A 15902-nucleotide genomic window follows, 5' to 3' on the forward strand; every position below is an offset into this window, starting at 1 on the left:
GTTATCCACTCTCACCCTTTTATTTTTATATGCTCCCTTATAAGCTTCCTCTCTCCCTTCTTTTTCCCTCAACCCCCTTTCCTTGACCGATCCCCTCCCTTCCTTCCTTCCCTTTTTCTATCCCTTGTTTTCCTCAACCCCTTCCCTTTCATCTGTCTCCCCTTCCCTTTCTCTCTCCCCTCCCTTCCGTAACTTCCTTTTCTTCCATTCTCCCTTCCCTTTTACACACTCTCTCCCCTTTCTTCTTCCTTCCTCAAAACCTCTTCCCCTTCTCTATTCCTTCTTTTCCACCGACCCTTCTTCCCTTTCTCTCCCCTCTTTTCCTCCAACCCTCCTTCCCTTTCTCTCTCCCCTCTCTTCCCCTACCCCCTTTTCTTTATCTCTTTCCTTCATCAGTCCCCCTTTTCCTTTCCTCTCCTTTCCCTTTCTCATCTCACACACCCTTCCTTCTGTTCATCACCTTTCCTTCCCTCTCTCTCTCGCTTCCTTCCCACAGGCAGCGAAGGGAAGGCGACTGACAGAGCGGGGCGTCGTGGAGGTCGCCGCCACGATCACTCCATCGTCATCACCGCGAAAAAGTGGAAATCTCGCCCCGGAAAACTGGGATCACTCCACTAGCTTTTGACTCCTGAGGGATGATTACTTCAGCACGGCCCGGGCAAGAGCGTCACGCAGAGGTATTTGTTAATCTGAACCTTCATCTCCTGGGCGCTTCTCCGAAAAGAGTGAGACGGCTATGACGGAAACGCAAACGGAGGATGCTGAAAAGGCTAGCAGGTTTGACTGTGCTCCCGAATAGATATAAAGCAGGGTAAAAAAAATAGTGTAGCGTACTGAGGCTTAAGACTGTATGCACACACAGGAGCTTGAGTCGACCATGTGAGTTTTTTTTTTTTTTTTTACAGCCTATTGCCCGGTAGGCTTTTTCTTTTCTGGATCCTGATGGTCGGTCGGTCCTTTTCTTCCGGTAGGTGATGGTGATGGTCCCCCGTTCCCGCAGCGCAGGCGTATAGTGTTTATAGTGGCGCCATCTGCTCATGCTGCCTCCCAGAGCTCTTCTTCTTGATCCTAGATCCCTAGAGTCCGTGATAGTGGTGGGTCTTCTGGACAGCATGTATTAGTTTTGCACAGCGCGGCGCTGAAAAAAGCTGAAAAAGTGGGCACCGGGGGGGGATTGAACCTCCTCCTGAGAACACGAGGCACGGACTCAGCTTGACCCACCCACCGCCTCCCCTGAATGATGAACGAAAACAAAAATTGTCACTTCAGTTTTATCGCTATTTGATGTAAATGAACGGAACAGACCAACGGAACGAACGCCTGCACCAGGAAAACTCACGGTGAGGAGCGGCTCAGATGGACGGAGGCTGAAGGACACAAAATGGACAGCAGCATAAAGCCGGTTCCGAATCAATGTAAAATTCTCGAGGCAGGCAAAGTGAGGAGTTACATCAGTAAACATTAAATTCCGAGTCCCGGGCTTAAAGATGGTGGTGAAGGTGTGTGGTGGGGACGGAACATGTGACGGGCTTGTGGAATGCCAATCAACAGACAGAAACCTCAACCATGATAAAAACTGTGTCCGGAGCACCACTAATGAATACCACACAGGCTCAGCACTCAAGAGGGGAGTATCAAGACACCTGCCAAACCGAAATTAACCTTTCCTCCAGCCTCTCACTCATTACTCTTTTGCTGGAGTAGTGCTTAGCAGACTTTTTTTTTGTTTTTGCGTGTTTGTTGTGCCATTCAGCTGTTTCCAATGACGTTAAAAAAAAGGCCCCGACCTATGGTGCTGCCCGGGCCCCGCCGAGAGCCGGGCCACGCCTTGCTCACCCGCTGCCGCCGTCGCCGGCCTGGGATCCGCCTGACTCTCGGGTCGAAGAGCAGGAGGGCTAAATATAGCCGGCGGTGAGCACAGCCTCCCGCAGGACCACTACGCCCCGCCTCCCTCCCGCTGCAGGTGTGTCTCCCTCTCCTTCCTCCGCCCCGGCCCTTCATCCCCCACAATGCACTCCGCGGAGGCTACGAGTTTTGGTTTGCCGACACGTTCATGCAATACGGTGCTCGAGCGTGAAGCCGACGGGTCTATATCTGGCAGCCATCAAGGAAGAGGATGAGGGAGGCTTTGCCTGAGCATTCAATGCAGGATCATCCGAGCAGGAGAAAGCAGACACGTCCAGAGCAATACGAAAACGATGCCCGGCTCCATTACTAAAGGACTCGCGGCGGGGCGGACGAGCGCCGAGCGGCGGGACGTAACGCAGGAGCGGCGGCCGTTTGGAGGATTTTACTGAGGAGGGAGAGACTCGGCGCACACAGGGCCGCGAAGGAAACACGGAAATCTTTAAAAGGAGATGGAGGCAAAGCAGAGGGGTGGCGGGACACAGGCAGGGGCGTGGGGTACAACCTGTTTGTTAACTATATATATATATATATATATATATATATATATATATATATATATATATATATATATATATATATATATATATATATATATATATATATATATACGTGGATTAAAGTTGACCTTCAACTTATGAACTCATGCAAACTATTACGGTTTCACGACTACTGCTTAAATTATCAGTTAGCATGAATTATTTATACTGAAATATATAGTTTCATACAAATGGTATCTTATATATATATATATATATATATATATATATATATATATATATATATATATATATATATATATATATATATATATATATATATATTCAGTTGAACAAGAAAGAATGAGTCAGTGAAAGAGGAATCACGCATTCCTCTCCAATGAACGAAAAACCTTGACTTTAATTAATATCTGATACATGGCCGCTCTAAAGTAAAGCAGAGGCTATGCGTTGGTCTTTCTATTTGGGAACGTCCGGCTCAGATAAAACAAAATCAAAGGATAATACAAGGCATCAGCAAGCATGTACACGGCACACAGTCAACAACACACCTCTCTACAAAGCCGCCACCCCTGGGCTCCGGTGTGGTGTCATCTGCCATCCCGTATCGTGAGACATCCCATCCTTAACTTCGCATCGCGGAACCCAAAATTTACTATCATAGAGTAACTAAGTGAAGCCTCTAAGTGTAAAAAAGTACCAAGGAAAACCTAAAACGCGATGCAAAGCGGAACAGGTCACAAGAAGAAGAGTGACCGTTGATATCCTAGTTATATACATAAATGCGTGTCGGAATTCATGCATGTATTCAGGATGGGATGTCTCACGATACCCGGATGTCTCATGAAACCACACCGGAACAGAGGAAGGACACAACCTGAGCAAGTCTACAAAAGTTTCAGAATACGTGTACAATACCGGGGCGTCAAGAATTAATGGAACACCAAGCGAGTCCCCGGCAGTAAAGCCCTGAGTGTGTGCGGCAGCCCGGGGAGAGAAAGCAATCAGCCTCCCGCGGCCAGGGAATTGAGACTATTAAGAGACAATCAAGGAATCACTCTGGATACACTTTTAAGGATTACCCGAGAGTCTTCGCTTCGGGTGGAAATTACACGAGTCACGAAGGCGGAGGAGGACGAGGAGGACGAGAAGGAGGGGGTGGACGAAGACGAGGACGAGAATGAGGAGGAGGAGGAAAGAAGAAGAAGAAGAAGAAGAAGATGATGCTGATGAAGAAGAAGGAAAAGAAGAACAAGAAGATGAAGAGGAAGAAGAAAGAGAAGATAAGCTGAAACATGGAAGGTCAGGCAACAGAAAGTTTTAGCTTACAAGGCGACTGATGATGAGGAGGGGGAGGAGAAGGAAAGGTGAGAATGGGTGCAGGAGAAGGAGGAATAATCTGACAAGGGGGAAGAAGAAGAGAAGGCGTGCGAGGGTATTAGTGAACGCCCTCAGATGTGCCGCCGTGACCAAGGTGTTACTCGTCACCTGGGAATGTGTTAATTAAGGAAGGTTCTGTGAAGGGCCGCCACCACCACCACTGCCACTCCCGCCCCCGCCACCACCACCACCCTCCCCTCGCAGGAAACCCTTCCAAGGACGAGTTCATAAATGTTTCAGCGGGATGACACCCAACACGCAAGCGGCCGACGTGGAGAGATAACAGGAAGAGATACACGACGACAGGAAGAAGAGGAGGAGGAGGAGAGAGGAAGAAGAAGGAGAAGAGGAAAAAGAAGAGGAAAAAGAAGAAGAAAATGAAGAAGAAGAAGAAGAAGAAGAAAGAGAAAAAGAAGAAGAAAAAGAAGAAGAAAAAGAAGAAGAGGAAGAAGAAGAACAAGAACAAGAAAACATCAACAACAACAACACCCCGCCCCCCACCCCTACCAACACCTACAATAACAAAAACAAAACAAGAACAACAACACAAAGAGAACATGAACGACATCAGAACAGACTGACTCATGACATATACTGACTGATTAATTACCTGACTGACTGACTTACTGACTGACTGACTGATTGACTAACTGACTAATTGACTGACAACTTGACTGACTGACTACTAACTGATGGAAAAACTGTCTAACCGACTGACTTACTTACTGACTGACTGACTGATTGACTAACTGACTAATTGACTGACAACTTGACTGACTGACTAACTGACTGACTGACTGATTGACTAACTGACTAATTGACTGACAACTTGACTGACTGACTACTAACTGATGGAAAAACTGGCTAACTGACTGACTGACTGACGAACTGACTAACTGACTGACTGACTGACAAAGTGGAAAGGCAAAACACAACTTTCGGTCCGCTCTAAGCTAAAATAAAGCAACTCTGTGACCTTTGACCTTATGAAATGTATTCTCTAGAGCCTTGGTGGAAACATGCTAAAAAAAAAGAGCTCGTATCTAGTTATTACGTGTGTGTGTGTGTGTGTGTGTGTGTGTGTGTGTGTGTGTGTGTGTGTGTGTGTGTGTGTGTGTGTGTGTGTGTGTGTGTGTGTGTGTGTGTGTGTGTGTGTGTGGCATGATTCGTTTCGATTATCCTCAGTGTGATGGAGCGGCGGACAAGAAGAATATCCCTTGTAATTTTCTCTTTGATATCTCGCACCATAACACAATGAAAAACGAGACAGTAAGACGAGGAGGCAGAGTGCTGGAGCTGGAGGAGGGGGAGGAGTGGGAGGGGTTCGCTGCGTGCTCCGGAAAATAAACACGTAAAATGGATAAAATGAAAATGAACTGAGGAATGTAATATTCAAATGGCATATATTAAATAATGTTGTAAAGTGAAACCAGCATCAGCATTAGCCATAGCAATGCGTTTATCTGCGTTGAATAGAAGGACAATTAAGTATAATTTTTGCTCACGTAATTGTTGAGTTGGTTTGTATTCTTTTAACTTATATAGACTTAATAAAACTGACTAGAAATAGTAAAATCTTAATTATATAAAAATATATTGTCGGCTGGTATTTAGTTTTAACCCTATGCCGTGTGTGTGTGTGTGTGTGTGTGTGTGTGTGTGTGTGTGTGTGTCCTCACATTCACCTGTGGGGGGCTGCAGGTGCGAGGCGGCCCCGGGGCTGCTGTAGATCGGATCCGCCGACGAGGAGGAGGTCGGACCTGCTGAGTTCTGCTGCGTCGCCAGGTCACTCAGCACCCCCCACGACGCCCGGGACCTTCTGGCGCTCTTCTCAGGAGTCACAACCACCTCTGGCGTCACTATCCGGCCCGCAGCGGACGTCATAGGCGACGAGGACGCCACTGGGTTGTCGTAGCCGCGCGGCGTCTCCTGCGTCTCCACCAGTCGCTGCGTGGCGTCATGTCCTTCTGCTGGGACTTGCTCTGGCTGGTCGTCCGTCACCTCAGCCTCCTCTCTCCTTTCCGGTTCGGGCTGGTGCCCCTCCCCCTGGCCGCCACACAGATCACCACTCCGGATGGAAGCCACCAGACGCCCCAAGAAGGATCGAGCTGCTCCGAAAAAGCTGCATCTGAGCTCCTGAGTGTCCTGAGTGGCCGGTTGAGGCTGTGTGGGAGACAACGGGCGGCGGGGACTCAAGGGGCCCTGAGTTGCATGCTTTTGAAGGTCGACGACAGAGAGTTGCTGGATGTCGGGTGTTGGGTGCTGGCGGGCCCGGACGGAGCTGGTGTTGAGGCTCAGCTTCGGGTTGTGATTGAGGCAGATGTCGGTGATGATGACATCATTCGGACCTTTCGGCCCAGTACCAGTCTCGCCCCGCACCGTCCACACTCGGTCGGGCTTCTCGGCGTCCGGGGACCTCCCCAGCCGGGTGAAGCGCTCCGGCAGTTGCTGCAGGTGAAGGGGGCGGGGCGAGGGTTTGGTCAGGTGGCCGGAAGGGTTCCCGCCGCCCCCAGGCCCTGGCAGACTCCGGGCTGATGCCGGAGCCTGCATAGCGGCCGGAGGGGGGCGTTGCCCTGGAGCGCTACTGGGGTGGCAGACATCCCCCTGGGGGCCGCCACGAGCAGCACACATGGGATCACCATCCGTCAGGGCCCCGGCCACTCCCCCCGACCTCGCCCCCCCTGCCCCCTTTCCCCGGGAACCCCGTCCCGCACTGCATGACCCGGCCCCGCCCAGCTGGCGGCGTTGCGAGGTCCCGGCCGATTCACCCCATCATGCCGGCCCACCGCCGACGGCCGGCCAGCGACTCGTTCTTCCACAGTTCACAACACTCTCGGGTATCGTGCTTGGAGTTCCCTGGTCATCGGCCTCCACGCAATTGTTTCCTGAGGGAAAAGTCACTCGGCGGAGCTCCGCCAGGTAAGGCTCCGCCGCCTACCGCCACTGTGTTCCGCTCTGCACACCGCTGCCATCTTACCTCAGACGATCCACCTCAACTGCTGCCGACAACTCACATCGGCTTCGCTTCGGCCCATAGACACGGGGGGGCCAGATCCTTACCTGGAAAGAACAAGTCAAGATTAACGCAGTATCCAAAACCTGCAGGAGCTGCTGACACATGGACTCGCAAAGAGCAGTGTCACACAAGGACTCCAACACAGCAAAGCCTTAGATCCTAAACTATACTGTATCTTAAGGTCATGCTTAATGTCACCAGCAGTCAAATGTATACCGCGCGTTCCCAAAGACCTGGACGTGTAGCTGTTATGAATGCCGAAACTCAGTTCATCCAATCAGAGCTGACGACAGCACAGTGGATGAGCTATAAAATTAACCTGATGTGTTATTATCAAGCCTAAGTGTAAATTGCTCAATCTTAAGATGACTAAACTAATAATAACAGCACAAGTAGAGTGTGTAAGTACTCTGCAAATATACGATAATAAAACAGAAACTAAGCAACTACAATTCGACTCTTGGCACCACCACCACAGCCCCGCGGCCCCGCACAGCATGGCCATCAATAGGTGCCCATCACTCACGACCCTGTGGCAGATGCGTCCATGGGGGGCGCCCACCGCAACCCGTGTCGTGAGGAACTGCCACCCATCAGTAAGGTGACAGACAAATGGCGTGCTAAGTGCTTCCCGGGAGGATATTTGGAGGACATAACAGACGAGAAAAGGGGAGGCATAATGACGCGCTATGGGTTAATGCTGCCATAAAAACAGGACTGCGGCATTTCTAGAGTGAAAAGACGACACGACATAACCGCGGCCACGCCCTTCCCTTCCCGTCCCTTCCTTGCTGTTCACTGTATATAACACCCGAGTACCAAGTTGTGGCACCGCAGGTATGGGCCGTGACGTAACGGATCCATACCTGGGGGAGAGCAGCGTGGCGTAATGAGGCAACACGTCGAGGGAGTTATGAGACCACCCCGCCTGTCACCGATCTACCACTTGGACGAGAAATGACCGTCGTAATGGCCGTGGAAGGACGAAGATGAGCAGGAGTATTAGAACTGACAAGTAGGAAATGGAGAAAAGCTGAAACAGACACAGAGACAAGGCAAACAAGGAAAGCCCATAAGTTTAGAAGAATGAGGATATGAAATTAAGACACCAAGCGAAAGATGAAATAGAGAATTATACTACGAGAACAAAGGCAAGTTAAAAGACCCACGACAGTACGCGTAATTGATTGCTCTTTCGGCCACCTCTTCGGATTCTTTACAGGAGCAGCGAGTAGCGGGCTTTTTTTTTTATTGTTTCCTTTTTTGTGTGCCCTTGTGCTGTCTCCTTTGCTGTAAAAAAAAAAAATAAAGGGAAAGGAGAACAAGGCAGGGTGAAACGAAAATATAAAAAGGAAAGAACAACAATATCATCAAGAGAGAGAGAGAGAGAGAGAGAGAGAGAGAGAGAGAGAGAGAGAGAGAGAGAGAGAGAGAGAGAGAGAGAGAGAGAGAGAGAGAGAGAGAGAGAGAGAGAGAGAGAGAGAGAGAGAGAGAGAGAGAGAGAGAGAGAGAGAGAGAGAGAGAGAGAGAGAAGGAAGAACGAAAAGGCAAAGCAGGAAGGGAAAAACAGAGATAAATAAAAAAAAAAATATCAAGCGAACCAGAACGAAGGAAAAGACGGAGCAAGTGTAATGCCAGAATTGAATTAAGAACGAGAAACTGTAAACTAGGGAGGAATAAGTAGTTTAAAGTATTATAAGTACATGTTCCAATTCTTATTAAATTCTGGCATTACACAAGAAAAGAAAAACAGATTAATAAAAAAAAAATAATAAAAAAAGACAAGGAAGAAGAAAAAAACACGAAATGAAGAACCCTTATAAAAATAATGAAAGGAAACAAGGGAAAAGGAACACACGAAGCAGAAAATGAAGAACGGAGATAAATTGACCTCTCTTTTGGCCACTCGTCTGAACTCTTTTTTTATAGGGGCAGTGATGAGCTGGCTTTTTTCTCATTATTATTTTTTTTCTACCTTGAGCTGCTTCCTTTGATGTTAAAAAATACATATATGACAGACAGGATAAGACAAAAACGCCCAGGGCAGGGAGGAATAAGCCTGTCTACCCAAGTGACAGCCTCATAAACCCTACCTGTTTTTTTTGTTTTGTTTTTTCCCTCCTCTAAACGCCACGTAAAGGTAAGTCATGAAAACCCAGATAGACGTACCCCATTTTCTTTTACTGCAGTCCTCTGACGCAGGAAAACTACAACAAAAAACGGAGTCGTAAAAATCACGTTCCGCGCGCCCACGCACATACATACACACACACACACACACACACACACACACACGCAACGTAAGAATACCTCCTCCTCCTCCTCCTCCTCCTCCTCGTAACCTATTATCCATTAACATATTCTCTTAAATATAATATCGATGCTTACGTCACGAGTACCTAACCCGTACTACTGAGCTTTTTTTTTTTTATTATTTTTTTTTTTACACCGTTACCCCTCCTGCTTACCTCTTGCTGCCAGGGAGGGAGGAAGGGGAAGAAAGAGGAGGAGGAGGAGGAGGAGGAGGAGGAGGACCAAGATATCACGGCATGTTACACTCAAGGGGAAGAATATTCTGTAGTAGTGGTAGTAGTAGTAGTAGTCTGTAGTAGTAGTAGTAGTAGTAGTAGTAGTAGTTGTAGTTATATCGTTAATAAAAAGTAAAACAAGTAAGAATAAACAAATCTATACAAATCAATAAAATCAATACTCTGCTTCGATGAGTAACTAAAAGAAGTCTGAAAATACGCCCCCAGAAACACACATTCAAAGTTTTCTCTCGCGCTTAGACAAAGAAAAATGACGGCCACGCTTCAATATCCAATCAGCAGGTCCGGGAAGTCCCTCATCAATAGACATGTTCTTTACGACACCCTCAGTTCCTCTCCCAGCAAGATCACGGCAGATCATAAGGGGTTGGCAGCCGTCCTGTTGATCATAGAAGGGACGATCGACTTAGCGTTCAGTATACAGTTGTTTTTTTCTGGCCGAGTAACACCTTGGAAGTCTGTTTGTATATTTTTACTGGGGAGAGAGGGGAGAGAAGTGTGTGTGCGTGTGGTGTGTGTGTGTGTGTGTGTGTGTGTGTGTGTGTGTGTGTGTGTGTGTGTTGGCTACCCTTCCCATCCCCATTCACTCACTCACTGTCCTGGAGAAGCGTGTGGCGGACCTAGAAATCAAACCTAACAACATCGAGAAGAAAACAAAACAACGCTTATGTCAACCAGCAAAGCAGACCAAGGAACACTTAAAACAATCATTAGCCGCACCTGGACGCCGAGTTAACGAGTACCTGTGCGTGTTCTGACGTCACGGCGTTTGTTGACATCTTAAACAGCGTATTTCGTGACCCTCGGCGTATAAATATTTGCTGTTGGTTTGCCGCAGGAGGACAAACCCACCGCCCCTCCTCTCTGTCTAGTGTGTGTACCTGTGCGTGCGTGTGTGTGTGTGTGTGTGTGTGTGTGTGCTGGCATGGTCCCCGGCGCCCAGGGACTAACATGTCGGCGCGGTGACTGAAACAAGCGTGTCAACAATTCCTTGAGCGCCATCTGTCCCCTTGCGTTGAGTTATTGCCGCTATTAATGAGATACGCTGCCGAGGGAGGGACGGAGGGAGGGAGGGAAGAGTGGGAGGGAGACCTGAAGGATGGATGGGAGGAAGGAAGGACATATGTGAGGTAAACAGGAAAGGAAGGACGAGCAGAAGGGATGTGAAGGATGAAGGAGGGAAGGAAAGAGGAAAGGGAGAGGCTGAAGGAAGAATGAGAGAAGGGAAGGAGATAGTTGGAGAAAGAAAGGAAAAAAGAACCAACAGAAGAGATGTGGGAGTGAGGAGGGAGAAGGAAAGGAAAGGAAAGGAAAGGAAAGGAAAGGAATGGAAAGGAAAGATTAAAGGGCTGAGGGAGGGAAGGAAGGAAAGAAGGATGGGAGAGAGAGACTGAAGGATGAATGGGAAGAAGGAAGGAAATATCAAAGGAGAAAGAGAGGAAAAGTACGAACAAAAAAGATACAGGGATGAGAGAAGGATGGGAGGGTGAGACTGAAGGATGAATGGAAGGAATGGAGGAGATATTTGAAGGAGAAAGAGAGGAAAAGAATGATGAACAGAAGGGCTGCGGGGTGTGAGTTATGAAGAGAAGAGAAGGTAGGGAGAGAGTGATGAATGAATAGGAAGGAGAAAAAGATATATAGTTAGAGAGGGGAGGATGGGCGGACGGAGAAGGAGGGAGGGAAGGGTGTGCAAGGCATGTTTAGTGGTGACGGACAGGAGAAAGATAACTGTAAGGACCCTCTCTGACTGTCACAGGTCCGGAGCGCTTTATCAGTCTATTAAAAACATGCTATTAGGGTGCCAGTGACAGCATGGTCGGTCCACTTCGGACGCGACCCAATCCAGTCATCAGTCATCCCATTTATATATAAGAAGAAAAGCTCAGTGGAGGATGGAGTTGAGGTCTGTAAGTAAAAATACACTCAAAATAAAGTTTCGTCATATATTAATTTTACTTTTTTTTAGGTGAATCTTCCAATGAGTTTTTTTTTTTTCTGATACAACAATATAATTTCACCATATCTTATTTTTACTTTTCTTTTTTAGGTGAATCTTCCAGTTAACATTTTTTCCTGATATAATAAAATAAAGCTTCATGTTTTTTGGGGTCTTCTTTATAGTGAAGGCGAATATTTCTTTTTATTCTTTTTTCTTTTTTATTATTTTACTGATACGAGCATAACACAAAACGACGCACCTAACTTAATTGAGAGTACCTGGGAACACTTGAGAGCACCTGAGGCCACCAAAGACTCCTCTGTAAATAGCACCCGGGAGCACATGACGGCGCCCGGCATTCCCTCAGCAAACCCGGCGGCTCCCGAGGCCCCGCGGCACGCTGCTGAGCCCACGATCTCCGGGGGACGCTTTGATGTTCTTATTTACGGGGATGGTTGTGGACGTAGAGAAGGAAGGGGAGGATGTGTGGATGTGTGCGTATGTGTGTGTGTGTGTGTGTGTGTGTGTGTGTAATAGTGTACGGCATGAAGCAACTCTTCCTTAGGCACACACGAACTTAAATTAAGACAGACATGATAGCATAGAGACAGCGGGGGGACGGCGGGGTGGGGGGGTGGGGGGGAACGGCGGGGGCGGAGGGGGACTGGCCAAGTTCAACAGTATTAAATCAACAGACTCTTGGCAGACGCGGGTATCTCACTCTTCCTGTCACCTGTCATCCCCTCCACATCCTGTTACCTAACCTGGGAATAACAAGTGAGTTCTGGGCTTAGGTAGCAACCCGATTAGACATGACAAGGCTGAGGTCGTATAGCGCGCGGGAAGACGGGATAAGGAACAGTGCGCAAGGAGATGACATGAGGAATAGTGAGCGGGTAGAGAAGATGGGGCTGGGTGTGAGGAAGAACCAGCCACAGGGCGTGATCAAAACTGACTCGGGAGGCAGCTGGGGAGGGAATACCAGCTGGCGTCACCTTCGTGGGATGTCTCAAGTCTGCCGACGACCTACAGCTGTTCGCGGCACCTCCGGGAAAGCGGATGTCGCTGAACCCTGCTATGGTGTGAAAATGCCGCACACGAAGCATAAAGGGATTGTGGGTTTGGTGACGGAGTTGGTAAAGATGTAAGGGCATGAGGGGAGTACGCACTGCCCTTGCGCATCTTCTCATTAACACCATATAGATTTTGTTCAATGTCTTCTATTCATGAGAACCAATACTAAATCACACGTTAATAAAGAACACAAATATGAACGTAAATTTAAAGAAAAACAGAAAACTAAGTAAAAAGAAGAAATAAAGACGTAGGAGTAGAAGTAGTAGAAAAATAAAATAAGTAAAATAAGTAAAAATAAGTAGAGGTAAAGTAAAGAAGAAGTCATCAAATATCTCAGCAGTGGCCAAGGATAATAAAAAAAAAAACATAGAACATAACTTAAAATTAGTGCGAAGTATACAAATTATATTCTTTCTCCTTGATTTACGGATAAAGAAAAAATAATTACCTTATGCTGAGTAAGGGATATGAGCTTAAAAACCCTCAACCGCACAACACAGAGGTCGGTGTTCTCAGGCGCTTCTACTTCTTATATCAACCATTTCCAAAGGTCGAAAAAGAGATGAATCGGGTTATAATCAACGTTGCCAGATTGTCGTACTCAGCCGCTTATATTTCCCGACTTCCTGCCCCAAAACTGTCTTCTGAGCCCCAATAACGAAACTCATTTATAGTTATCGTTAAAAGTTAGATTCTGATGTCTCTTGGCAATAGTTAGGCGTCAGAAACCGGTAAATACTATGCTCTGAGTACGATAACCTGGCAACGGTGGTTTTAATCGGTGTTTTTTCACGTTCAAGGTATAGAAGAATACTCACTCAACCATCAAACTCAAAACTACCCAGGAAAATGCTCAAAACCCTTACAGAAAAAGCCTTGTCAGATGTTCAAGAATATGACCCACCACAGACACCTCACCTTGACTGACCTCCCTCCAGGTGAGTCAGCGTTTACCGAGACTTGCCATCGTTACGTGGCCAGGTGGAGGTAACGAGACCGCCGCACTGAGACAATCACGAAAGGCAGACAAACACGAAACACAACCATCACGAAGGAAAGGGAGGATTTCGGGGAAGGGGGGCGCGTGAGTGGCCAGGAGCAAACAAACAAACAAACTCTAATCGGCGATTGACCTGAAACTTCGACATGAATCTGTTTCTGATGACAAGGCAAGGCAGATGTTTCGCCTTTCTGAAAAGAGTGGCCGAGTGGTCAGCATGCGGCGTGGTGAGCTCGAGGACCTAAGTTAGGGTCCCACCGATGCACGCTGACAATTTTCAAGCATCACCGAGTGGCGGAAAATTACCTACGTGCTGCCCAGACCCTCAATCAACCCTATCTTCAGCGATGCCGTTCAAGTGGAGCATCGGGGGGCAGCATGGGGCGAGCAGGATTCATATATCACGGCAGAGGAGGGTATCAGGGCACCTCTCCTCCCGAAATTGACCTCTCTTTTTGGCCACTCCTCTGTACTCTATTCAGGAGCAGTATGTAGCGGGCTTTTTTTTTCATTATTGTATTTTTTGCGCCCATGAACTGTCTTCTTTGCTGCAAAAAAAAAAAAGTCACTATAAATAAAATTCGTCTGCGCTACTAGTGGGTTGGGGTCGTCCAAAAGACCCCTCAAGAGTCTACAAGCGCCATAGGAAGCACCTAAAAAAAAAAGGATAAACGCTTCCCTCTCCAGCAATAACAGATAAAAAAGAAAATTTATATACACCCTTTTCATTCAGATCTTTCCAAAAAACGCAACATCAACTCTTACTTCACCAAAAATTTAGGGCGCATTATGCTATATCAGAAAATAAATTGCGTCATGTCTTATCCACCTCGGGGCAATCTGGTGACAAACTCCTGACGCCACGCGGCCTGACGGGGCCAAGTGTTGGGTCCTGCAGGGCGGCCGCGGGTGACAGGGCTAAATAGGCACTGATAATAAACACGTCGGGAATGTATGGAGCCGCCGCCGCCGCCGCCACTGACGCCAAAAGGGTACACCAGCACGCTCTCCGCCGCCAAGACCCCTCACAGCCTCCTCGCCTCTCCTCGCTCCCTCTCCTATCAACGTTCTTTGTCCTTTTTTATGGCTGAGAGATCTCCGCTCTTGCTCCTACTCCTCTTCTTTTTCTTGTTTTTTTGTTTGTTTTTCCTTTCTTTTTCTTTCTTTCTCTCTTTCCTTCTTATCCTTCTTCTTCTTCTTTTTCTTTTTCTTCTTCTTCTTCTTCTTCTTCTTCTTCTTCTTCTTCTTATCATTATTATTATTATTATTATTATTATTATTTCTTTATTTTTTTCTTTCTTTCCTTCTTCTCCTTCTTCTTCTTCTTCTTCTACTTACTCTTCCTCTTTCTCCTCCTCCTCCATCATCATCATATACTTTTCCATCTCCATCTACGTTTATTTCCCCTTTCATTTTTTATCTCCAAGAATTAACTTTCCTCCATTATCTTTTTTTCCACACTTCCCGCCATTCAGTTTCCCTCGCCTTTCCTCCAACATCCTCAAACCTTATTAACTTTCTCCTTCGTCATTCTCCAATTTTTCTCTAGGCTCATCTGTTTTTCTAAGGCATTTTTCCCTCATATTCGGTCATCCTCCTCTCCTCCTCCTCATCTCAGCATCCTACTTTAGTTTCGTATTCCCTCACCCAGACTTTCCTTCCTCCGCCTTCCTCCCTTCCTCACACCTGCCACCAGAAACCTGACCTTCATACCTTGAGGTGAGACAAGAGACAGGTGACCTTCCCACGCCAATTACCCCATAAATCACAGGTGAGCGAGACACCCGCCATTATGATACAACACCCTCGCACGCCTTCACTTTCTTCACGCCATGCCACGCTCATTGCCCCTCACGCAATTTTAAAAAGAACAACAAAAATCAGAACAAGGAAGTTAGAAAAAATGGGAAGAAATACAGTGATAAAGAGGGATAATCGAAGCAGAAGAGTGATGGATAAGGGGAGCTGGAAGGAGCGGAGATGGATATACCAGAACGAGGAAAAGAAGATAACCGAAAAAAATAAGGAAAACTGGGATAAAAAGAATTGAGAAAAAAGGGATAATCAAACCAGAAGGATGATAGATAAGGGAAGCTGAGAGGGGCGGAGATGGATTCAGCAGAACGAGAAAAAGAAGATAACCGAAAAAAATAAGGAAAACTGGGATAAAAAGAACTTAAAAAAGGGATAATCGAACCAGAAGGGTGATGGATAAGGGAAGCTGTGAGTCGCGGAGATGGATTTACCAGAACGAGAAAAAGAATCACACCGAGGAAGGAAGAGAAACGGGGAAGAAGGAAAGTGAGATAATCGGCAAGAATTAAACAAGTAAAGAAGTAAAGTGATAAGGAGAGATAATTGGCTTAAAGAGGGAAGATTATGCCTTTGTTCCTCGCCTTCGCCCCTCGTCTGCGTGGCCGAGGCGAGGGCGAGAGTGCAATCCTCGGGGCGAACAAAAGATTATAATAAGAGGCAATTGTCGATGTTGCTTTCCGCCGTTGTGTGGTGTTGTGCAGGACGTGAGTAACATTTC

At 47.1% G+C, this 15902-nt stretch overlaps 1 protein-coding gene across 4 annotated transcripts in view; it reads right to left on the minus strand.

Moving 5' to 3' along the window:
* LOC126984154 (uncharacterized) overlaps nucleotides 1–15902 on the minus strand; it is a 101976-nt gene that overhangs the window by 51179 nt on the left and 34895 nt on the right. For all 4 annotated transcript variants that reach the window (XM_050837547.1, XM_050837548.1, XM_050837545.1 and 1 more), the window contains exon 2: nucleotides 5471–6845. In XM_050837547.1, the coding sequence (XP_050693504.1) occupies nucleotides 5471–6416 (946 nt within the window). In that variant the 5' untranslated portion in view covers nucleotides 6417–6845. The remainder of the gene's footprint in view (nucleotides 1–5470; nucleotides 6846–15902) is intronic.

Source organism: Eriocheir sinensis, chromosome 56 (assembly GCF_024679095.1).
Source record: "Eriocheir sinensis breed Jianghai 21 chromosome 56, ASM2467909v1, whole genome shotgun sequence".
Classification (NCBI taxonomy): Eukaryota; Metazoa; Arthropoda; class Malacostraca; order Decapoda; family Varunidae; genus Eriocheir; species Eriocheir sinensis.